The 24,957-nt window shown below is 44.0% G+C and overlaps 1 protein-coding gene across 2 annotated transcripts in view; it reads right to left on the reverse strand.

Moving 5' to 3' along the window:
* Positions 1–2,442: 2,442 nt before the first annotated feature.
* The window catches only part of Kcnd3 (potassium voltage-gated channel subfamily D member 3), a 218,620-nt gene continuing 196,105 nt past the window's right edge, over positions 2,443–24,957 (reverse strand). Inside the window, exons 3-8 of one of the 2 annotated variants that reach the window (XM_090334429.1) lie at positions 12,393–12,555; positions 7,214–7,315; positions 6,785–6,874; positions 5,296–5,352; positions 3,622–3,869; positions 2,443–2,882 (exon numbers count right to left, since the gene is read on the reverse strand). In XM_090334429.1, the coding sequence (XP_090190555.1) occupies positions 2,681–2,882; positions 3,622–3,869; positions 5,296–5,352; positions 6,785–6,874; positions 7,214–7,315; positions 12,393–12,555 (862 nt within the window). In that variant the 3' untranslated portion in view covers positions 2,443–2,680. The remainder of the gene's footprint in view (positions 2,883–3,621; positions 3,870–5,295; positions 5,353–6,784; positions 6,875–7,213; positions 7,316–12,392; positions 12,556–24,957) is intronic. The other variant, XM_090334430.1, reaches the window with a different exon arrangement.

A 24,957-nucleotide genomic window follows, 5' to 3' on the forward strand; every position in this document is an offset into this window, starting at 1 on the left:
TAAAGTGTTGTTTAGATCCTTGGTTGAACCAGTCATTCTAACCCTCTAATTTGTGTGTGTGTGTGTGTGTGTGTGTGTGTGTGTGTGTGTGTGTGTGTGTGTATGTACACGTGTGTATGTACATACATACGTGTATGTGTACCAGGACATGGACCCTGTTCCTTAACTTTTTTGCTCAAAGCTGGCACTTGACCAATTGAGACACAACTCTACTTCTAGCTTTTTTTCTGGCTAATTAGAGATGTCTCTCAGACTTTTCTGCCAGTGCTGGCATTGAATTGTGGTGATCCTCAGATCTTGGCCTCCTAAGTAGCTAGGATTACAGGTATGAATCACCAGTACCCAGCCAATGACCTGTTCTTAGATAAAACACAACCAGCTTGTATATGTTTGCAGCAGCAATTCCTCAGTATCCCTTATCCCATTCAGTTCTTAGGATGTAGTTCTTGCAGAGATAGTCCTAACTTTGTCCCACTACCCGTTCTTTCAAGAGAAATTCTTTTCTAGTCTTTCCCTCTAATTGGAGTCCAGATTGGATCATTGCCTGTCTTGATGAGATATATGATGTAAATGGATTTAAGCAGTTATTTGTGGAAGTGTTTGTGTGTCTGTGTGTGTACACATATTCTTCTGTAGTTGTGTTTAATGCTTTTCTGCTTTCTTAGTCAAAGGAATGTGGAAACCAGTCATTCCCATGATAAGAGAAAATCTTTTTTGAGGCCTGACCCAGCAAAAAGACTCAGTGGTCAGTGAGGAAATGCCTGAGGAAATTAAAAGCAAGCTCCCCCTCCACTGTCCTGCCTACCTTCAGATTAGGTGCCACTTTCAAGCCCTTTGACTTCTTCTGCTTATAGGGTCATTTGAGCTGGGGTCATAGGGAAGCGTGCTGATGGTGTATTTAGATTCTTGACTAGTGAAACCTACCTAGATAGCCGTGGTGGGCAGAAAAAGTCTTGGACTATAAATAAAAGCTTAACCATTAAGATACAGAAAAGATAAGAGGCTCTTCAGGAGCTCATGTGTCTCAGAGCAAGAGACTGAGACTGCAATAGGTAATAGGGTTTGGGAAGGGCAGGAAAGGGCTTATCACTAACCCTGAGGCCCACCTGCTCAGCTGTAAGTAGCCCCCCCCCCAAAAAAATGGTTAGGAAGATCTCAGAAACACTGTCCCTGGCTCCACGTGGATGTAAATACGTAAACAAATTCTATCCACATTTTCAAGCAGTACTCTTCACTCTCTTTCTTGCATGGAGGTGATCAGTTTCCCACTCATTTCAAACTCAGTTCTGAGATCAGGCCTCAAAGGGCATTTTTCAGCAGGTTAGAACCATCTGGAATCTTATGATTCTCCTTTGAAACATCCATCAAGGAGAAGCGCAGACTTAAACCTCCCATAGCCTCTGATTTGTGGGAATCTCAGGTAGAAGATAAGTCAGAGGGTTCCTGGTCTTACACTGTCCTCGTTGGAAGAAACTGCTCATAGGGCCTTTTGGCAGAGCTCTTCATTGGCTTTCTAGGAGACCTTGTGAGGTTTTATGGGGGCTGCAGCCTGGGTTCTTTGTACAGTGCACACCAGAGATGACTGCTGCTCAGAGTGCTGTTTTCCTTTTGCAAGATCCTGGCATGATAAATCTGTCTGTTCCTTGTCTTCCCAAGAAATGGAAACAGCGAATACCAGGCACAAGGAAATCATCTTTTCTCATAGGGTAGATTTCTCTTACCCATAAACTCTCGTTTTTACATTTCTTCTCTGCGTTTACATCCACGCAGACACAATTCCCAGGCGTGTAGTACTTGGCAGTGACAGAAAAGGCCTTAGAGCACATCTCCCGATCACTAGATCCACAAAGAGACAGATGGACACAGAAATAGCCAGGGGGAAGCAGAGAGGTACAATGACAAAGGAGACGGGGACAGACAAGCGTTTAAGGGTTGCTGTGTGATCTCTTGGCAGCTCTGTGTAGGTCAGCTGGGCACTGTAGGCCCAGGTTCAGTTGACCTCACTCACCTGTAGGGGGAATGAAGAGCTAACTCAGCAATAAACTGACTTTGAGCCTAAAAGCTTTTGCTATAAAAGGAGGAGAAAATAATAAAACAAAACCTCACAAAATGCATTGTTTTGGTTTAAAGTTGTTGGGTCCATGGAGAAAAACATTTCACAAAAAATCCGTTGGTGTTTTTTTTTCCACCTTTTCTCATGAATAAATATTATCCATTAAGATCCTTGAAAAAGGTGCTTGAATACACAGTGTTATATTTTCTTCCTGGTTTGCATGTGACGACTTCACCTCTGCACTGCTCTTGGTCTTGTCCTATATTTTCTTCTCTGGGGTCTCCAGAAACAATTGCTATTTGGTTGGAGGCTTTCCTTCTAGGCCCTGTCCCGACAGGCAGCCTAACCCCCCCCCTCGCTAACCCATACCCTACCCTCCCATCCCTTCCTGTGGCCCCACCCAGCAAGATGCACTATCACAGGGCCGTGTCCACACCAGCAGCAGGCTCCTCAGGTACCCTTTTGCTGCTGCTTTTTCCTTCCAGGCACAAGTCTCAGTGCTAGGGGTATAATGGGGCAGGCAGAAATAATGGGAAGAGGGGGAAGGAGTGGTCCCAGGGGCCACCAAACAACATGCCAGCCCCCTTCACTCCCCACTACCCCCTCTGGCCCTCTGTCCAATGGTGTTTACAAGGCAGAGACCTTGACAACGTTGCTGGCTATGGAAGGAATGTTCGTGTTGGGGCCTGGGCTGGCAGGGGGTGGTCGACTTTCCCCTTCTGGGGTTAGCACTGGGGGAGTGGGGATGCTGATGATGGCTGTGGTGATCTGGGATGTTTTGCAGTTTGGTCTCAGTCCGTCGTCTGCTTTCAAATTAAGGCTGGAGCGACTAAGATAGAAAAGAGTGAGTTGATAATGGCTTCTGCTTACTAGCATCTCAAAGCATCATTTATCCCCTTCCTTTATCTGCTCATGGGAGCTGGTAGGAGTCTCTGGTGACCCTCTACTTCTGCCTTTGGTAACCAGCTTGGAATGATCCCTTTGAGTTATTATTATTGAACTCCTGGCATTGCACAGTCATAAATAGGCTGGGGGTTTGGAATTTACAGTCTAAATTTTCCCTTCCGTTGTTTTGGACTTATTATTTGTGACATTTAACATTGGCTTTTCCTGAATTCTCTGTAACTTATTTGGCAATGATGGGAAGCAGCTTAAATAGAAACAGAGAATCTGAGAAGGAAAAGTCAGTCTGTGATCCAAAGTCACCCCTACGTAAGCTAAGCATTACAGGATTGTAAAAATTATTTCCTTAAAAATGATCAGACCTTTTTTAAAAAAAATTGGCATGGGGACAGTTCAGGTCATTTTGGGATTATCTTGGTGTATTTCCCCATAATACATCACTCTGGGGCCTTAGACTGCTCCATATCATCCCATAGCCTAAGAAGGATTTAGGGCCAAAATGTGAGCGGAATGTGGGAGAAGGAGGGGGGGTCTCATGCGTTAGATAAGTTTGGGGAAGGAGAATGGCTAGATGATTCTCCAGGTTCTCTTAAGGGCTAAGACTGTGGACTTCTGGGACTGAAGTGACTCAGGCCTTAGGGAGTGATGAGATGGAAGTCACCCACCTGGTAGTGAGGGACGGCTGCTCGCTGCCCTGGATGTGGATGGTGCTGAGCTCTTGCATGCTGCGCAGGCGGGTGGCTGGCAGGTTAGAATTGGGTAGATGTGTAGTTTTCTTACTGCGCCGGGAACAGCAGGTGGTAGTGAGGCCAGGATGGCTGGACAGCGAAGGGCTTCTTGTGGATGGGTAGTTCTGCATTGAGCTCTCCATGCAGTTTTGCTCAAACATCTGCTCATCAATGAACTCATGGTTCTGTAGGAGGCACAAGGAAAAGCTGTAGGAAAAGGTCGAAGGGACAAGGGGCATGAGCCCCAGACTCTATATGCCTGTCTCCACTCTGGGCCTTGAAGAAAGACCCTGCAGATGCCTGGATCACAAGTAAGCATTCGGGAGGAGTGATGCTGATGTCCCACAGAAAGAATCAATGTGGCCTCCCTAACCATCAGATTGAAGGGCCTATGCTTGCTTGCTAGGCAGGTGCCCTACCACTTAAGCCACTCGCCAGCCCTTTACGCATTGGTTATTTTAGAGATAAGTTCTTGCTTTATGCCTGAACTGGCTTCGACAGTGCCCCTTCTGTTTGTGCTTCCCCAGGTTGCTGGGGATGACAAGTGCATACCACTGAGTCCAGCTGCAGTGCTGTCCCCATAGTTGGGATAACAGGCACCAGCCACTGTCCCTAGCCATTGGTTGAGATAGAACCTCACTATTTTTTTTCTTTAAACTTATCTTTAAACTGTATTCTAGTCTCTCTCTCTCTCTCTCTCTCTCTCTCTCTCTCTCTCTCTCTCTCTCTCTCTCTCTCTCTCTCTCTCTCTCTCTCTCTCTCTCTCTCTCTCTCTCTCTCTCGCTCCCCCCCCTTTTTTGTTGTCAATCATGGGGCTTGAACTTAAGGCCTGAGCTTCTACCATATGAGCCACTTCTGTTTTTCTGGTAGTTAATTATAGATAAGAGTCTCATAGACTTTTCTGCCAGGGCTGGCTTTTAACTGTAATCCTCAGATCTCAGCCTCCTGAGTAGTTAGGATTACAGGTATGAGCCACCAGCTCCTGGCTTTCTGGCTGTTTCTTTTAGTATTTAATATTTTGTCTAATTATGGGATATGGATCCTTAACATATATAGAGGTACAGGATTCCTTATATCATCAAAAGGGAAAGCTAGCTGTCTCCTGACTGTAGGCCCTGAGGGTGGCATGTAGCATGACCCAGGCTAACTAAAAAGTGGCTGCTTGACTAAGGTGGCTGAATATCTATGGTGTTAAATGTCCTGGCCAAGGTGGTCAGAGCAGAGAGAGTCAGAGGAGAAATAGGGTAGGAAGGGAGTTCAAGACAGACCTCCTCCCACCCCCATCCCCCGCTGAAAGCCAATACCAGGAGTCCCTGAGAAGCTGGGCCAGAGAAGTGGCACATGGACACTCAATAGGAAGGTGACATGGGTACCATGTTCCATTTCCCCTCAGAGCCCTTAAAGAGGTCCAAAGAGGGAATCAAAGGCAGTTGGGTAGTTCAGCATAAAACCACTGAAGCCTGAGCTGGCACTGGGTATAACAGCAGAGAATAAGTTCCAAAGAATCAATAGCACATGCAGAGAACCAGACCAGGGGTTAAAAGGGGGAGACCCACAGACTCAGAAGACTTAGAGAAGAAAAACATCAATTGAATTTTTAAAAAGTTATACCTTGACGGTGGAGGTTCGTACAGATAACAGGGGATCATCCACAAGATAGGACAATCCCTACAGGACAACATGCCAACAGAAGATAAAAACACCATTGATTGTACATTCCAGCATTCCCAAGCCAGTTTTGACAGTCAGTCCATCCCAGCATTCCACCCGTTGAGTTCAACATTCCATCCCTTGTCCCCAGCATTCTGCCCCCCCCCAACATTCTACCCCTTGGTTCCAACAGGACCCCCTTGCTCAAAACCAACATTCGTTCCTTCCAACATTCTCCATCCATTCCAACATTCTACTCCAAGTACCACATTCCTCCCCAGCATTCCAGAGCTTCAATCTACACGCCCCCCCATAGTCCAACATTCTTCTCAAATTCATCATTCTACTTGAATGCCAGCATTCCATCTCAGTGCCCAAATTCCATTTCTTCAATGCCAACATTCCAGCCCTTCAGACCCCAATATTTTCACCCATAATTATTTCAATCTATACATTCCACCTGGCACATGCAACTAGAAAGGGCAGCAGGTTTGGGCCTGTTCCTTTGGCAAGCTCAACATCTTTGAGGGGTGTTCTGGACAGGAATATACAGTTCTTGATGATACATGTTGGAAACTGATTTGCAGAGCATCTTTCCCTTTTGAAGATCCTCACGACTCAACTGCCATTCATAGTGTCCATGTTTGGTTCAGATTAAGAGTCATTTTAGCATTAGAGATGCCAGGATATGGAATGTTGGGAATGACAGAATTCCTTATTACACTCATTCCTGACACTAAGCTCTGTGGGTAGGGAGTGTCTAGAAAGGAACAGGAACAATTTCACTTTAGTTTGTCTTCTCTGACTTCTTCCTACTACTCCCAGAACTTTTTGCCAAGGGTTCAGGACTAGCCCCTACTGCCCTTCCTTTCAAGCTGTTGGGGAGGCACAAGCATCATTCCCATTCCAGCTGGGGCACCATGACGACTCCTTTAACAACCAGCCTTTCATATCTGAACTTCCTGGGAATTGCAGAGTGATTGAGAGGGAGCGATAACTCCTGGCTAGAGAAATATATACTCTCTTCCTTCATTAGCTGCCTCCTGTTCCAAGAGCTATGTAACACAGAGGGACTCATAGACTGTATCACCTAGTCTCAGAAGTAGGACAGAAGTTGACACTGCTACTGTCTTGTATGGATTCAGCCTGCATGTTGAAGGATGATGCCCATCAGAACTGATGAATGGAGATGCATGGTAGCCCTCAGTAATCAAATAAGTTGAGGGGGCTGGTGCAGAGGGGATAGAGAAGTAGAAGGAATGGCTTCCTCTATGCTGCCACAGGACAGAATGGGCCTTCTACCATGGTGACCTGTCTTGCCCCTTAGGGTCTTCCTTCTGGGGGTTGACAGACTTCACTTGTGGACCAGGGTAAACAGATGAATACTGACTTAGGAAAAAAAAGTTATGGTCAGTGAAAAGACAGGCAGTATCAATGGGCTGAGACTCACAGTGGTCTTTTCCAGGCAATGCAGCAGGTGATGGTGCTGGCTCTCAATAAGAGAGGTGCTTTTGCCCATATGCTCCTCTTCTGGAGTGCCCTGGAGAGAGAAAGAAGAGAGGCTGAGTGTAAAGCTGGTATATCTCTTTCTGATGCCTTTGTTTCTCCATAGAAAAAGACTAGACAAATCTTCACAAGCCATATTTTAGAGTCACCCTTAAACTAAGATTAGTCTTAGGCTAGGAGCTTTGGCATCAGCTGGTTTAGGAGTAGTGATGAGAAACTTACCAGAGAGGAATGTAGATGGGGAAAGGTGAGGAGCATGCCCTCTTCTAGGTTCTAACTGGGGCCTTGGGATAGCAGTGCTGTTGTCCATGGACGGGAAATCAGCCCATGTTCCTCTTTAGCTTCCCCAGCTAGCCCCTACTGTAGCACCTACCGTCAGCTCCAGTGCCTCGTTGAGGAGCCCGTTGCGCTTGCTGTGCAGGTAGGCATTGGAACTTCCTGTTTTGGCCACTCGGATCCGGGCAAGGCGGGCTTTCTGTGATTGGCAGTGATAATAAGAGAATGAGAGAGACCAACATACAAGAAGAAAACAAGCTTGGCCAAGATCAATGACTGCAGGCGGCTCAGGCTGGCCTCTCAGGTGATGTCTGATGTAAGGTGAGGAGGCCTGGGACCTGCGATGCTGTATTCTCTTCATGCAATTTGACCATAGTCAGAGTTTCTAGAATTACAGGCATAAGCCATCATTGCCCATCAAGTGTACTTTTTCGTGTGTGTGTGTGTGTGTGTGTGTGTGTGTGTGTGTGTGTGTGTGAGAGAGAGAGAGAGAGAGAGAGAGAGAGAGAGAGAGAGAGAGAGAGAGAGAGAGATCTATAAATTCAGAGATGGCTACTTTAGATGGAGAGAATGAACCAGAGAACCCAAATGAACCAGAAAAAGGTTACCAAGCGAGTCCCACCACTCCTCTCTGAGTAAAGAACATTCCTGAAGGTCTAAGACAGCTTTCTCTGGGAATCTTGCTCCAGCGTTCTTTCCCTTGGATGGATCTTTATATTCAGGCACATTCCTTGTGGCTTGTTGATGTGCCTGTTATTGCTCTTGGTAAGTGCTAGGTGTTGAGAGCTGCATATGGAAATCCAATTGTGTCAAGCTCATTATAGCCTTATATAATTTGATTGTACCACTTAGAGCCAGACCTTTCTCACATCTGGGGCCTGTCTTCATTACTTTCCAGAGATGAAAGATTCTCCTGTTCTCCTTTGTGGCATTTCTTTTAATCTTATGGTACCTTGGGCTCTATTAAAGCAGCAGATTGTCATATCAAATATACCATATCACTTAATCATTTCCCACAAAGGATAAAGAGGTTTGAGATCGATTGACAGAATCATACCCAGCATATAAAAATTTGGTGGGCTTCCCTGGCTTCGTTTTAAGTTCCTGAGGGCCAGGGGCTGTGGCTTATGTTTTTTTTTTTTTTCTTCTGTCTCCAGCATCCAGCACAGGACTCTTGCACTGAGCAGGTACTCAAACAAAGCTCTTGACAGTCAAGAAAGGAAGCAAATCTGTTGGTTGGATGCCTGTGGTTTAAAAAGTCACTGTAATGGACTCTATCTTTGTGTTGATCAGCCAGCTTTATTCCTTCCATGGCCATCAGGCATTGTGGAATTAGGAGTGCTGAGAGGTCCATCCAAACCATTTCAAAGACAAAAAAGTATATGAGGAGAAGTGACTTAGCTAGGGTAAAGCAGGGGACCAGAAGCTTCAGCTTTGACTTTGAAGCCAAAGCTTCCATAATATTCTCCTGCTCCTTCCCTGACTTCCATTTGTATCATGCAAGTCTCTAAACTTAAATGGCAAAATCCAAGGGGACTGCATTTTCAATAAGCATGGAGATTCAGGGTTAGAGGAGGAATATGGAAGTAGAATGCTTTTTACCCTCTGAAGGGCAGGGCACTATTTATGACCAAAGTGCTTATTTTATTAGACCCTGAAATCCTTCCACAGTTGAGCTTGGAATGCAAGTGCCATTTGGACATGAGTACTTGGATCTCTTACTCTTAAAGAGTCAGAAGAAGGAGAATAGGGAGAAATGAAGAGGCCCAAAAACAAGACAGGCAGAATTACATTCTTTAGGCCTTAATCCAAGAGAAGTAAAAACATGTTTATGCTAAAGCCTGTATATCAGTGTTTACGGCCGCAAATAATAACTGAAATGTATAATCATTCCAGGTAATCTCAGTTAAACAAACTGGGAAGTCTGTCCTATGGACTAGTACTCAGCAATGAAAGCAAAAGAACTGTTGAGACACACAGCTGGGATGAATCTCTAGACATTATATGGAATTAAAAAAATAACTCCAAAGATTGAGTCTGGACTGTTTATTTATATGACATTTTTGGAGATGTAAATATTGTATGAATGGAGAACAGATAAATCATTGCCAGGGTTAAGGATTTTTGTGGGGTCACAGTAGGGATGTGTTTATAAAAGGGTAACCAGGTTAACTTGTGGTGTTAAGACTGGTCAGTCTCACAGTTATCAGACTGTGGTGGTCTTCATGAGCCTACCACTCTCTGTCTCTGCCTGTCTAGCATACACCTGTACAAGTAAAATGGGAAATTTGAATCAGATGGATGAGTTGTATCAGGATGCATACTTGAATAATGCCTTTACTATATAGTTTTTGTAAAATCTTATCACTGTGAAAAAAACTGGAAAAACTAGACAAGGGACCACTCTGCATTATTTCTTTCATAGCTGCATGTGAATTTAAATTGATCCCAAAGCCAGGTATTATAATTCAAGTTATTCAATCTATGGACTGTCATTTGAAGCCAGCCCGGGAAGAAAAGCTCATGAGCCTCATATCTCCAACTAATCAGCAAAAAACAAAGTAGAGTGGTAGCTCAAGTGGTAGAGCACTGAGCGCTGACTGAGTGAAAAAGGCAAGCTGGAGCACTGAGGGCCTAGAAGACTCTAGTACCTGTACACACAAATTATCTCAATAATTGTTGCTGTTGGTGTTTTGGGGCTTGAACTCAAGGTCTGGGCACTGTCCAGAAGCTTTATTTTTGCTCAAGGTTGGTGCTCTAACACATTGAGCCACAGCTCTCCTTCCACCTCACTGTGGTTAACCAGTGATGAGTCTCTAGGACTTTCCTGCCTGGGCTGGCTTTGAACCACAATCCTCATCTCAGTCTCCTGAGTAACTAGGATTAAAATAGACAATTAAAACAAAAAATATAGTGCTAGGGGTAGCACATTTGCCTTGCATGCACAAGTACAGAACACAAAACAAACTAAAAACCGCAAACTCCTGAATAATCTGAAGAACATGGGCCTCTCCTAGGAATGGTGATGGGCAGACACCCAACGCCGGATGTCACTCTCCCATGTGGATGAGAGCAAACCAGTCACCACAGGTAGGGACAATGAGCCTCTACATCCAAAGCCTGTGGACGGAGCTCCCTTTCTTGGCCATCGTCAGCCCCAGGTATGTAGTCTGGGCTATGGAGCAGCACAGCTTCCCTGATTCCTCCCTGTCCATCTCTCCTTTCCTAAGAATCCCCTTGGGCCTGCCTGCCTTCGCTCACCATTGTAGACTCTGCTGGAAGCAGGTATGACTTTCTTGTTTTGTTTTTGTATTCCTATCACAAGAAGCCCAAGGTGAAAGAGATCAAGTTGAGCACAGTCTCTAGGCTAGATGAAAACACTGTAAATATCAACTCTGATTTCAAAGGGAAACAGAAGAGAGACAGAGGAGGTGAGCAAGGAGACTCATCTCAAGCAGTTTTGAGAAAGGAATACTCCAAGTTATTCCCCCTGGATTTTAATTGCGCACAACAGCTTTGATGCGTTCCAGAAGGAAAGTCCACTGTGATGTTGTATGCAGGTGAGATGCTCTAAGAAGGAGATACAAGTTTAGGGAGGGAGATGAAGATGGACAGAGGAGCTACCTAAAGCACTGCTGTGGACAGCTTCCACCTTGTGAGCAGTGGAGTTCTTGTGAACCCAACTTGCACTGCCTGCACTCAGTCCAGGTTTAGGAGGTGGGGTGCAGAGTGCATGTGAGACCCTGGTTCTTTAGGGCCTCGGGTTTCTGGACTGGAATATGAGATCTCAACTTCTTCCATCCCTATTCTTTAGAATTTAGACACTGTTCACATTTGCCAGCTGGCTTGAACATGAGGAGATCAAACTTCCATTTCTTGGGTGTCTTGCAGTGCTTAGCGTTGGAGAAACCCAAATCTTGGGTAAAGAGATAGGAGACAGATGCTGGAAGTGGCAGGGAGAAATCCAGAGGAGAAATCTTAAGGCTGGCAACATTATAGGCCAGGCCAAAGTAAGTTCAGCACAGGCGCTGAGAGACAGGAGGGTGAGGAAGGAAGTGACCACAAGTGCACCTGACAGGTGATAAAAGAGGCTCAGGCACCAAGTGAGTTTGATATATGATTATATTTGACACCACGTATATGTCTTTCTACATTATTTTATGTAAATTATGCACTTCAGAGGTAGCTTTCATGGACTTAAGGCTTTATTATAGTTCATACACAGGGACCTGCTATCAAGGCAGGTGTAAGCAAATAATCAGCTGCAAGATGTGCCTCATAGTAGGTGCTCAGTAAATTTGTAGAATAAATGAATGAAAATATACAATATATGAAGACCCAAATTCTAAGCTTCTATAAACCAATCTCAAACAAGGTCTCTGACCCTTTGTACTCAGAGGCTCTGACTATACCTGGTGGAGGACAATATCTGTCAAGGGCTGCACAAATCAGCTCAGACAAGGAAGGAAATGGAGCACTCCCCTCATATCGCTTCCTTGATAGGAAGCCTATAGAAGCCATTTCTAGGAACCTTCTTTAGCTAGATGGCTTCACGACTGAATTAAGTGAGAGTTGGCTTAATTGATGGTTGAGGGCGTTTCACAAAGGAGCTTCTTCGAAGCCTACAACCTTGCAGAGGTCTCCCTGCTTCTGTGGGTCCAGGACTGACTACGTTTCCCCACTTGATTGCCTCTTGAAGGATACATTGGGCCCAACTTTAGAATCTCTCTCAGAACTGATGGTGGCGGTCCTGGGAGTCACCCATTGGGTTCTGTGGCTGCCTCCTCTGACAGTGGAGTGGACTCCATAGCTCAATGTGCCATTTGTTCTGGAACTCACTGGCCTCATGATGTTCTCCTTTCATAGTATTCATTTTTCTTTTTGACACATTTATTTTTGTCATTAGGTTTTGTATAGGCTGTTATAAAATATTAAAATGAGACTGTTTCCCAATAAGCTTTTGGCTTGGAGAAGGAGGAGCCAAGAGACTGCCTGCCCAGTGGCCATAGGGTGTGGAGGTAGGCTACCGACCAAGACAGGGCCCTAGAACATCCACAGGAGGATGATAACCAGCTCATAGGCATTGAGGGCAGGCTGCATTTTACAGTTGTCTAGGGCTAGAATCTAGGATGCTGGTGAGTCTTGGGTGTACCAGCTGCCTTCTCTTCCCAAGCTGGAGGATGTTTGTTTAGGATTTTCCAGATGACTCCAGGTCAGGCAACCTGCCTGTACCCCCTGCTCCTTCTACTGTCCCCACTGTTTCCTGTGTGGCTTACCTTTTGTGCCCTGCGTTTATCTGCTCTCTGATTCTGATGATAAATCCTGCTGAAGTTGGAAACAATCACAGGGACTGGCAGAGCGATGACCAGGACGCCACTGAGGGAGCAGATGGAGCCGAAGATCTTTCCTGCGATTGTCTTAGGCACCATGTCACCATAGCTAAAGGTCGGGGGAAGAGAGAGAGAGAGAGAGAGAGAGAGAGAGAGAGAGAGAGAGAGAGAGAGAGAGGCAGAAATAGAATGTGAGGAAGAGAGGAGTCATTTGGGAAACAAGTTGGGTTCCCAGCCAATGATGTACTTCATTTATTCATTTATCCATTCAATTCAATGATAGAGTACCTACTGTGTTCCAGGTTGCAGGGATATAATCTGAGAGTGAGCCAAGAGAAAAGATCCTTATGAGCAAACTTCTTATAAGAAGAAGATTATACACAAAGAAGTGAATATTTTAAACACAAGGCTTGTTTGTGCCTTAGGGTTGTATCTATAAAGGAAGGAAGGAAAGAAGGGAGGGGACAGCTGTGCCAGGCAGTGGGAGAGTGGCCAGGAAAGGTCTCACCCATATGCTAACATTTAAACTGATATCTGAAGGTGAAGGATGAAGACACACAAAGGTTTACTAGGCAGAAGGACCAGCAGTTTGGGGCCCCTGAGTCAACAGTAAGGAGCTTGGCTTGTTCTAGAGATTGTCAAAAGGCCAGCAGGACTTCTTGAGGGAGGCAAGAACTATACCAAAGAAGATTGAGGGGCAGGCATGGCAAGCATGCAGCATTCAGTGGGCCACAGGGAGCAGCATAGATTTCACTCCAAGTACAATGGTGAACATGAATGAGTTTGCTTATTTATTTATATTGCAAAGGTGATGAATAGTTACCTAGGTCAGGTAATGAGTATATTTCTTTTTGAACAGTGTCACCTCTTCCCACATCACACCTGCATTATTTCACCCTTTGTCCCACCATCTCTGTGCTTCCTCTTCCCCTCTGCCAAACAGATAAACTTACATACAAGACAAAAGGTACAGGATTCAAAAACAGGGACAAAGGAGAAAAGAAACACCACACACACACACACACACACACACACACACACACACACACACACACACAAAAGAAAAGAAAAGAAAAAGAATAACAAAAAGAACCCTCTTTCCATTTCTTGGAATTCATTTTGATAAACATTTTATATGAGCACATGCACATGGCTATTGAGCCTGCAGTGAACATGGTGGTTGTGTGGGTGGCTTTATGGTAAACCTTGTTTGTGTTCTATTAGATAAATGCACAGAGGTGGGATCGCTGGGTTATAGGATAGCTCTGCGTTTAGTTTTTTTGAACAAAATTCCAGTGTGGTTGAACAAGCTTACATTCCCACCAACAGTGCATTAGACTTTCCTTTTGGCTACATTTCTGCTAACATCTATTACTGTTTTCTTGATAATTGGGGTGGGGCAGAAACTTAACATTGTTTTGATTTGCATTTCTTTCATGGCCAGAGGTGTTGAACATTTCTTCATGTGTCTATTGGCCATTTTTCCTTTTGAGAAGTCTCTCTTTAAGTCCTTAGCCCATTTGTTAATTGGATATTTGTAACTTTTAGAGTTTGTTTTTGGGGGGTTTAATTTTTTGAGCTCTAAGTATATTTCAGACATGAGGCTCTTGTCTGATGAATAGCTAGTAAAAATCTTTCCATTCTGTGCATTTCCTATTTATCTTCCTAGCTACGTCCTTTGCCATGCAGAAAACTCTTCAGTTTGCTAAAGATCCAGAATCACAACAAATCATGGATGAGTTTTTAATTTAAATACCTTTTTTTTGGGTACCAGTACTGGGCCTTGAACTCAGAGCCAGGAGGCTCTTTCTTAGCTTTTTCTTTCTTTCTTTCTTTTTTTCTTCAAAGCAGGCATTTTACCACTTGAGCCACACCTCCACTTTTAGCTTTCTGCTGGCTAATTGTAGATAAAGGTTTCATGGACTTTCCTGCCAAGGCTGGCTTTGAACTTATTTCCTGAGTCTCCTGAGTATGTAGGATTATAGGAATGAGCCCCTTATGTCTGCATATAGATAGATTTTTAAGCAGAGCAGCAAAAGGATCTCATTTATGATAATGAAAATAATAAAAAAATGAACTCACTTTCTAGTCACATGGAGATTTATAATTTGCAAAGCTTTTCTTTTACAGATTTGCCTCACATAAGCCCCAGGAGACTTGAACATTTTATATTCATATTACAGACAAGTGGAGTGAGGTCCCAAGAATTACACCAATTAAACTTACTCCTCTTGCATTTACCTAGTTGTTACCACCCATTCTGTCTCAGAGACTGTGTGCTCTGAAACCCAGTACCTTCAGCCAAAAAGTCACTTGGAGATGCTGCCAGCCCCTCTCTGCTTAGAAAACTCTTTTAAGTACTTCACACTCTGGCAGCTGCCCCGCTGGGATCAGCATGGCCTGGCTCCTGCTCAGCCTGGGCACGCTGGCCAGAGCTTCTTTTCTCCAATCAATACGATGTTCTCAACAGCGGTTAAGTGTTTAGCATCCTCTTTGTTGAGATAATTTAAAGGCCTTATTAAGCAAAGAGCTGCGATAACTCCTCTGGCCAAAGCCAAGAACTCCATCTCCTTGCCCCTGTATCCTCATTGTGTTCTGAGCAGAAACACTTAGCATCACCAGCAACGGTTGTAGCTGGGAAAGTGAGGCTCACAGACATTTGTCCTGTGGGAACCCAGGTGTTCTTGGTCTCCAGAAGGAAACAGATCAACTATGCCACAAGTCTGAGGTTCTCATTTGAATGCCTGAGGGCTTATAGAGGATCTGGCAGGTATTGACAAATGTTGCATGAATGAATAAGCAATCTCCTATAAGCCCTGCAAACCCCAGGAAGCCTAAGACTTTCGTGTTACCTTCCTCACCCTCAGTCTTTGTGCCTGACTACTTTCTCAAACTATTTCACACATGCATTATCAACAGGGGTTGCTAGGCTTCTTCTGGCTCTTTGAAACTATGACACTCTGGAAAGACTTTCTGGGAAGAGGTTTGAGAGACTCTTCTCTGAGATGTTTCAGGTTCAAGACCCACCAAATCTGCCATTAAATAAACAACTATATCTTCTTGGAGGATTGTTACCTTGGGCCCAGTTTTCTTGAATTTCAGTTTCCTTGACTAAAAAATGAAGGTAGCTGATGGCTCATTCATGTGATCTTAGCTACTCAGGAAGCTGAGATCTGAGTATATTGGTTTGAAGTCAGCATGGACAGAAAAGTCCACGAGATTCTGATCTCAAATACAGTATCAAAAAGCCCAAAGTAAAGATGGCTCTAGTGGTAGAGCATTAGGCTTGAACAAAAATATCTCAGGGACAGTGCTCAGACCCTAAATTCAAGCCTTAGGACACACACATATGGTAGAAAGAATAACATCTATTATAAGTTTATTGTGAAATATGTAGCCCATAAACAATAATCACACTTTCTTTTATGTTGAGCAGATCATCTTCCCCACGAGTGGGTATCACTCACTCTCTCCCTTCCTCCCATTCTCTCTCTCTGTCTTTTGTGTCCATACTGGGGCTTAAACTCAGGAATTGGTGCTGTCCTTTAGCTTTTCCACTCAAGGCTAGCAAGAGTTCACAGCTCAACTTCTGGCTTTTTGGTTGTTCATTGGAGTTAAGAGTCTTGTGGACTCTTTTTTACCTGGGTTGGCTTTGAGTTGTGATTCTCAGATCTCAGCCTCCTGAGTAGTTAGAATCACAGGCATGAGCTACCAGTATCCAGGCCCTCCTCAATTAAAAAAAATTCAGATTTATCTCATATTGTTACAGTATCTCGCTTTGTTACCTGGTATATCAGATATATTTGTATTTGGTTATTTGAAATTGGATAGGGAAGGGGGGAAAACAAGATGAGGGGTGGGGGTGGGGGGGAGGGAAATAGGGATCAAGACATGTGAAAAGGTATCAATGTATGGGAATTAATGTACCTCCTATCTGGCAAATATCATGTAACCCTTCTATTAATTACAATAAAAATATGAAAAAAATTCAGATTTTTGGGCTGGGAGTTTGGCCTAGTGGTAGAGTGCTTGCCTAGCATGCATGAAGACCCAGGTTCAACTCCTCAGTACCCCATACATAGAAAAAAAAGCCAGACGTGGTGCTGAGGCTCAAATGGTAGAGCTCTAGCCTTGAGAAAGTCCAAGGACAGTGCTCAGGCCCTGAGCCCAAGCCTAGGACTGGCAAAAAAAAAATCAGACTTTTAAAGCAATCTTTCTATTGTCCTTAACATCTTAGGGTTCTCAAATGTAGCATTCCTGACCCTGGTCTTTTGCACCCTCCCACATTTCATCCTCACCTATGGCTAGAGGACAAGAGAGAAAACAGAACAATTCCATTTCCAGGCACTTCTGCTTTTTCCATGGGAGAGGAAGGTGCCTCATCTGGGAAAGGTTGGGACACACAGACACTGCGGGGGTATGTGCAATTGGGGCTGCAGACACACTGCCCAATGTCTCCAACAAATGGTTAATAACAATAGGCAATACCAATGGTTACAGATGGAAAACAGTTATATATATATGTTATATATGTATATATATATTTGTATGTGTGTGCATATGTGCATGTGTATTGTTCTGGAGCTTGAACACAGGGCCAGGGACTGCTAGCTTCCTAGCTCAAAGCTAGTGTTCTACCACTTGAGCCACAGCTACATTTCCAGGTTTTTGGTGATTAATTGGAGATAAGAGGCTCATGGACTTTTCTGCCTGGGTTGGTTTCACACTGCAATCCCGCAATCCTCAGATCTCAACCTCAGGCATGAGCCACTGGTGCACACACAGAGAGACACACACATATGTAAAGGTGAAAAATAACTGAGTAATCACAGACCAATAGGCTTGACATATCTGCCATCACATTACTGGCAGAATTCAAAGAAAGAATATTAAGCAGGCAGCTTGTGAACACATAGAAAATAAGCCCTGTTGGTTTGCTATGCCTATGTCTTGCCAAATTAACCTTATTTTTTGTTTTGACAGTGAGTTGGGTCAGGGCTGCTACAGATCTATTGAATCATAACTCAGCAGGATGGGTTCTTATCCTCATCCTTTGTATCTTTAACGAGCTTGGGTTGGTGGTATGGACAGTGGTGTGGCTAATGAGAGTGAAGAGATTGTTTCTTGTCTTTTGGAACTTCCTCAAGAGTCGGCTGTGACAGCTAAGGAAGTTAGCCAACAGTTTAGATCTCCTAGTAGACAATCTCCTTTAGTGAAAGAATAATCTATCAGTGACATAAAGTATGGATCTAAATAAAGTTAGGTATCCACAGGTATGTTTCAGAATTTCTTGGTCACTTGTATAAAGCCAGAAGGAGGCAGCATGGCCTAATAATTGAGAGAAGAGACTAGAGTCAGATCAGGGTTTGAACTCTAGCTCCATATTACTTGCTAACTAGTTAGGTGACCCTTAATGATTTAACCTGAGCTGTTACCACATAAAAATGGGTTTTATAGCCCTGGTGTTGTGATAAATAATTCAGGAAAAACATTATAATTCAGTGTTTGGGTAACTGTAAATTCTCTATAAATAGCTGAGGATTGGGACTAATTACTTGGTGTGTTAATACTCTTTCCCATTTAGGAGCTCTGTCCTTCTCCCACCATTATGTCATAAACTCTGAGGCACCATAGTCACACAAATCTTGTCTTCCATCTCTAATGCTATGAATTATAGCAATTCCTAGAGCATCTGACCCAACTTGGGTTAATGAATTGTTTCTTTGGGTTTATTATTTTTTCAATAATTGTACTGATAATTTTTTTGTTGTTACAGTACTGGAGTTTAAACTTGGTCTTGCACTTTTGTTGTTGTTGTTATACTGGGACTGGGACTTGAACTAAGAGCCTCCTCGCACTTCTTGCTTAACCTTTTTCCTGAAGGCTGGCATCCTACTACTTGAGCAATAGCTCCATTCCTGGCTTTTAATTGGAGATAACAGTCTTATGGACTTCCCACCCTGACTGGTTTCAAACTGCGATCCTCAGATATGAGCCTCCAGAGTAGCTAGGATAGAAGGTATAAACAACCAGTGCCTAGCATTGATGTGCTAGGCTGGTACTCTACCACACCTCTTGTGCCATTAGCTTTGAGATGCCATTTTATAATCCCCTCAGACCTAACCATTTATAAAGAGTTCATTTCCTTAATTTTCAGTGTATTTACATAGTTGTGCTTCTGCCATTAGAGACTACTTTCAAGTGAATATTTTTTCAGTGTTAAGAGTACTTGAAGCTAGGGCCTTGCAGACTATACAAGTTCCTAATTTTAGGTCTTCCCCTTCCTTTTTCCCCCTTCCTCTCCCCTGATTTTTCTTTACTTATTCTGGGAATTCAACCCAGGGCTTGATAGAGTTGCATCAGCCCTAGAACATTTTAAAAACCCTGCAAAGAAGCTCTACATTTGCAGGCAGTCAGTGAATATTCTACATCCATCCATCAATCCTGGCAACCACAATTCTGTCTTTATAGATTTCTCTGTTTTCAAATGTACCAGACACTACGTTGAAAATGAGCTATACAACTTGTGGGGGAGGGGAGTCCTGAGGGGAAAAATATTGGGAAAAAAGGAAGTGACACTGTTAATCTACTCGGGGCTGGGAGTTTGGCCTAGTGGTAGTGTGCTTGCATAACATGCACGATTTCTCAGGTACCACAGGTTCGATTCCTTGGTATCACATACATAGAAAAAAGCTGGAAGTGGTGCTGTGGCTCAAGTGGTAGCCTCTAGCCTTGACAAAGTCCAAGGACAGTGCTCAGGCCCTGCATTCAAGGCCCAGGATGGGCAAAAAAAAAAAAAAGAAATGTACTCATTATCTGACTTATGTAATTTGTAATTGTAACCCCTCCATACATCATCTTTACAAAAAATATTAACTAAATAAAAAAGAATGATCTGTTTTGGCATTTCATTAATGAGTCATATTGTGCTATGTGGCCTTTTGAGTTTGACTTACTTTTTTCAGCATACTGTTTTAAGGGCCATTCGTATTGTAGGATATATAAGTACTTTATTATTTTTATGCCTCAATAATATTCAAAGTGTGGATATGTGTGGATATATAACATTCTGTGAATTCACTCTAATTCATTTGTCAGTTGATAGACATCTGAGTCACTTCTACTGTTTACCTATTGTAAATACTGCTCTGAACATAGTTGTAGTTTTTTCATATACAAGTTTTTTGTGTATACAATTTTTATGTGGACATAATGTTTTACTTCTCTGGAAGTTATATGGCAACAATGTTTAATGGCTCGAGGCACTGCTCTACCATTTTCCCACAGGTTACATTTTTATCTTCTCATCAGGAATGACTTAGGGAATCTATTTTCTCCTTATCTAAGACAATACAAAGACAATGCAGATTATGGCTTCTTGTTTTGATTATAGTTACAGTACTGGTTGTGAAGTGGAATTTCAATATGTGTGTGTGTGTGTGTGTGTGTGTGTGTGTGTGTGTGTGTGTGTGTGGTTTAAACTCAAAGCTTGGGCACTATCTCTTAGTTTTTTGCTAAAGGCTGATGCTCTATTACACAGCCCTACTTCTGGCTTTTTCTTTTTTCATTTGGTGGTTAGTTGGAGATAAGTGTCTCCTGGACCTTCCAGATGGCTTCCAACTGTAATTCTCCAGTCCTGGCCACCTGAGTATTTACGATGACAGGCATAAGCCATCAGTGCCTAGCAATCAGTGTGGTCTTCACTTGTTTTTTTTTTTTTTCCTAATGTCCAATAATGCTGAATACCTATTTCCCCTCTCTGGCTTAGACTTTTGGGACCAGATCAATCTCTTTTAAAGAAGTGCTGTACTACATAAAGCTTTGGAACAACCTATGCTCTCAGCAATGAGAAACAGCAGATTGCAATTAGAGGAAGAAGGCTGACAGGTAGAAAGAGATGAGAGACAGGGAGGTGAGTGATGAGCTCCTGTCCTATGTCTTGCCGAGGGCCAGCTTTCCTCCTGACTTTCCTGCGGCTTAGTTGTTCCAGCCTTCCTTCAACTTGGCTTACTAACGCAATAATGATGATCAAGGATCTGATGATAATGATTTCTGATGATGGTGATGACAGGAGGCTGCTACTGATGACTGTTTTAAAGTGCATTTCTGAATGATGGAGCGCTACTATGAAGTGGAGTCAAAAGGATTTAAAAAAAAAACAGGTTGCAATCATGAGTGAAACCAACCAGATTAATTTTAACAAAGATAAATGATACCACCAGCATTTTGATTCAAATAATCAATGACTTGCTGATGGGAGAGACCTGGCTTGGAAAGAATGTAGATTAAAAATCACTGGGAAGTTTAACTGCAATATTGGTCACTCGTGTTCATAGCTCAAAACCTGATGCCATCTTGGGCTGTACTGACAGGAAAACAGTGTTCAGAAAAGGGAGCATGTGGTCATTTCGTGCTCCTGGCTGCTGGGTGGAGGTCCAGGTGTTATATGCCCTTCAGGAGACTGGCTAACTGAATCCTACCCAGAAAAAAATGTCCAGATGATGTATGACCTAAAAACCCTCTCAAAGGAGACAACAGAAGGGTCAGAAGCATTTGATCTATGGAAGAGAGGACAGGAATGGGAATGGAAAGGTGACTGTAACAATGCACCAGAGGCTATGCTGAGAAAGTTATCTGCATCAGTGGGCTTCACAGTAGCTAGCCCTTCCAGAAAGGACTTTCCTTCTTGAGGAACAAAGAACATTCCAAGTAGTAAAAGGCAACATATTAGGGTTAGACTGGGATTTTGTTTCTACTTTTCCCCCTTCTGCTCTGTCCTTCACTTTTCCAAACCTCTTAGGTGGAGGAAGAAAGAGAAGAAAAGTGTGTGAGGGGGCCAGGGAGTAGATGGCATTGGGAGAGAGATCTGAGGTGTTAGCTGGAACTCACCCACTCCTCTCCTTGCCCTAATTCCATAGCCTCCATTCCAACTATATTGTAGCAGTCCAAAGCTGGTTGCCAGGTATCACTGGTTCATGCCTATAATTCTAGCTACTCAGGAGGCTGAGATCTGAGGATAACAGTTCAAAGTCAGCCTGGGCAAGGAAATCTAGGGAAATTTTTTTTTTTGCCAGTCCCAGGGACCTGAACTCAGGGTGCCTGAGCACTGTCCTTGGGCTTTCTCAAGGTTAGAGCTCTACCACTTGAGCCACAGCACCACTTCTGGCTTTTTCTGTGTATGTGGTACTAAGGAATCAAACCCAGGTCTTTGTGCATGCTAGTCAAGCACTCTACTAGGCCAAACTCCTAGCTCCAGTCTAGGGAATTTTTAACTTTAATTAATCACCAAGAAGTCAGAAGTGAAGGGGCCGGGAGTTTGGCCTAGTGGTTAAAGTGCTTGCCTAGCATGCATGAAGACCCAGGTTCGATTCCTCGGTACCACATACATAGAAAAAAAGCCAGAAGTGGTGCTGAGGCTCAAGTGGTAGAGCTTTAGCCTTGAGAAAATCCAAGGACAGTGCTCAGGCCCTGAGCTCAAGCCCAGGACTGGCAAAAAAAAAAAAAAAAAAAAAGAAGTGAAGCTGCAACAAAAGTTGTAGAGTAAGAAATAAAACTAAGAAACAGTGTGTAGGCCTTGAGTTCATATCCCAGTGTGCACGCATGTGCACACACACACACACACACACACACACACACACATTTCCCCCCACCCTCTCCTATGTGGGCCTTGGGTGAGAGACTCCTGGCTCTGTCACTTGCTAGCTGTATGACTATGGGGATGTTATTAACCTTCTCTGCCCTTAGGTCCCTGGAATTAATTTTTTAAAGGCTCCATTTCACAGGACTATTATGATAGAGTAAATGAACTACCCTTTGTAAAAGTGCTTGGCCTGGCACACAGTAGGAGCTTTTAAAGTGTTTATTAAATAAGCTGTAGCAACAGACTGCACTTCTTCAAAATCCTCTTAAAGTCTTTTTACTCCTATTTTTGTTTCTTTTTAATTCACAAAGAAGCATGTTCATTTATTTATTTAGTCACTCAGTGACAGTAATGGGGCTTGAACTCCGGGTACTTCCCTTTAGTTTCTTTTCTCTCAAAGTTGATCCCCTACCACTTGAGCTATAGCTCCACTTTCAGCATTTTGTGTGGTTCACTGGAGATAAGAGTTCTCATGGACTTTCCTGCCCCAGCTGGCTTTGAACCTCGCTCCTCTGATCTTAACCTCCAAAGTACAGATGTGAGCCACAGGCTTCTAGCCACGAAACATATTCTTAGAATGCAAATGAAAATGCATGAAAATTTCCTGCTTAAAGCTACTCAACAATTGTGTGTGAAGTATTTGTGTTAGTGGGTAGCCCTGTCTTACAGTGGTACAGCACCAGCCTTGAGCAGAAAAGCTAAGGGACAGTACCCAGTCCCTTAGTTCAAGCTCTAGAACTGGTATGCATGCATGTGCATGAACACACACACACAGTAAAAGTAATAGCTTAGATAAAACTTAAACCCAGGGGGCTGGGAGTTTGGCCTACTGGTAGAGTGCTTGCCTAGCATGCACGAAGACCTGGGTTCTATTCCTCGGTACCACATACATAGAAAAAGCCAGAAGTGGTGCAGTGGCTCAGGGTAGAACACTAGCCTTGAGGAAAGCCAAAAGACAGTGCTTAGGCCCTGAGCTCAAGCCCAGGACTGGCAAAAAAAAATTAAACCCAGAACCTGTTCTTCTTTTAGTGCTCCTCCACTCACAAATAAGGATTTGCATCCTGGCTCCATTCTGGCCTTGTGGGTGAGGATAATAAGGGGCAATAGGAGTCCTTTTGGAGGTGTCAATCCAGGGCAAGGTAAATGGTGTTACTTGCCACAGACCTAAGACTCCTGCCAGAAGCTAGCGTGCTACTGTGGAGCAGTGTGCACCGTGCAGGTGTGGATGGAGGTCTCGGTGCTCTGCCTTCCTCTCTCTCTCCCAGTTTAGCCTCGGTAATCCACAGTGATGTCTGGGCTGAGGCAAGAGCAGGGAAGCTTACCCCATAATACTGAAGTCTAATTAATTTGTATTAGGGCTTAGGGATAATTAAACTTTTTATCTGAACTTAAGCTGCACAAACCACCCGCCTTGTACAGTTAATTGCTGCCTTCATTTCCTCCTCCAGGTGCCAGGAGATAAGTGCATGCCAAGCTCCTATCCACTTCTGTCTGCCTTTCAGGCAGAGCCAGAGCCTTGGGCAGGGGGATTCTGCTGGTTACTGGTGGCCAGGGCACTGTCCATTTAGGGCCCCACTACAGGGAGTTCTGTCAGAAGTCACATCCCAAACAAGGAGGGTGTCTCAGTCTGACCACCACACCCAATCTGTACCCTTGAAGCTCCCTTGAATTTGACTTCCTCAGTCCATGGTATTGAGGCTGGGGGCTGGGGACAGAAGCTGTCATGGTTGGTGAGGTCAAGATAAGGAAAGTTCTGGCAGCAGCTGGGCCACCCTGGTGCATTCCAGGGGCACAGACTGTGGTGCCTCCTGCCTTGACCAGGGCCAAAGGACAATGGCCCATACCCCTACTCTTCCCTGTCCTTCCAGAGGACACTGAAACACCAGCCTGGGCTGTTGAGTAATCTCTAAACAAATGTCTGGGTAGCCTCTTTCCATGTCCAAATAGCCTCTCACAGAGACGCACTGCTAAAATGTGCACACGTGTGCGTGTGTGTGTGTGTGTGTGTTTGTGTGTGTGTGTGTGTGTGTGTGTGTGCGTGCATGTGCAAGGGCACGGGCACATACGAACGAGAACACATGCACATGCATGTATGTATGTCCTGTGATATTTGTATGCATGTGTACATGCATATAGGTGTGCTGGCATAAATAAGCACATATGTGCATGCAGTTCTGCATGAGTGCACACACATGTACACATATAAAAATGAGCATGAGTGGGCGTGAATGACACATGTGTGTGCATGTGCCTGTGTGTGTGTGTGTGTGCCTCTGTGTGTGTGTGTGTGTGTGTGTGTGTGTGTGTATGTGCATGGTTGAGCTCTCATTCTGTTAGCTATTGAGTATAATCACTTCATTTGTCCTTCCCAAGAATCTCTAAGTAGTGAATTTGTTATTGTCCTCATTTTACAACTGAGGAAATTGGGGCATAGAGAGTCTCAGAACTGTACTCGTGGTTACTTGGCTAGCTGGCTGCAGAATTGGGACAAGGGCCAGGCCTGTTTGATTCTGAAGTCCCAAGATACAACTATCAGTTACTTTGGTCCAAACCTGTGATCCCTTAAGTCAATGTGATGGGTGGTAGATCAGTTAGAAAAACCTTACAGGAGACCAGATCTAAGCACCAGCATAATTCAACAAGCAACTTTGTTCCACTGTTGGCTCCAGAGCGGGAAGTGATCAGAATGCTTCCTATACTCCTTAGTGGGACACAGAGTATGCTTTTGTCCCTGAGGGCAGGAGCTTGGTTGGGCTCACCTGCAAAGGGAGCCTGGAGACAAAAGTCTGGGTTGCATTTTGGAGCTTTGAAGAATCTTCTGAGGACCCCACCTGAGGTGGACCCAGAGCAAGAGATAAGGCCAGAGCACTG

Source organism: Megascapheus bottae, chromosome 6 (genome assembly GCF_031878675.1).
Source record: "Megascapheus bottae isolate mThoBot1 chromosome 6, mThoBot2.hap1, whole genome shotgun sequence".
Classification (NCBI taxonomy): domain Eukaryota; kingdom Metazoa; phylum Chordata; class Mammalia; order Rodentia; family Geomyidae; genus Megascapheus; species Megascapheus bottae.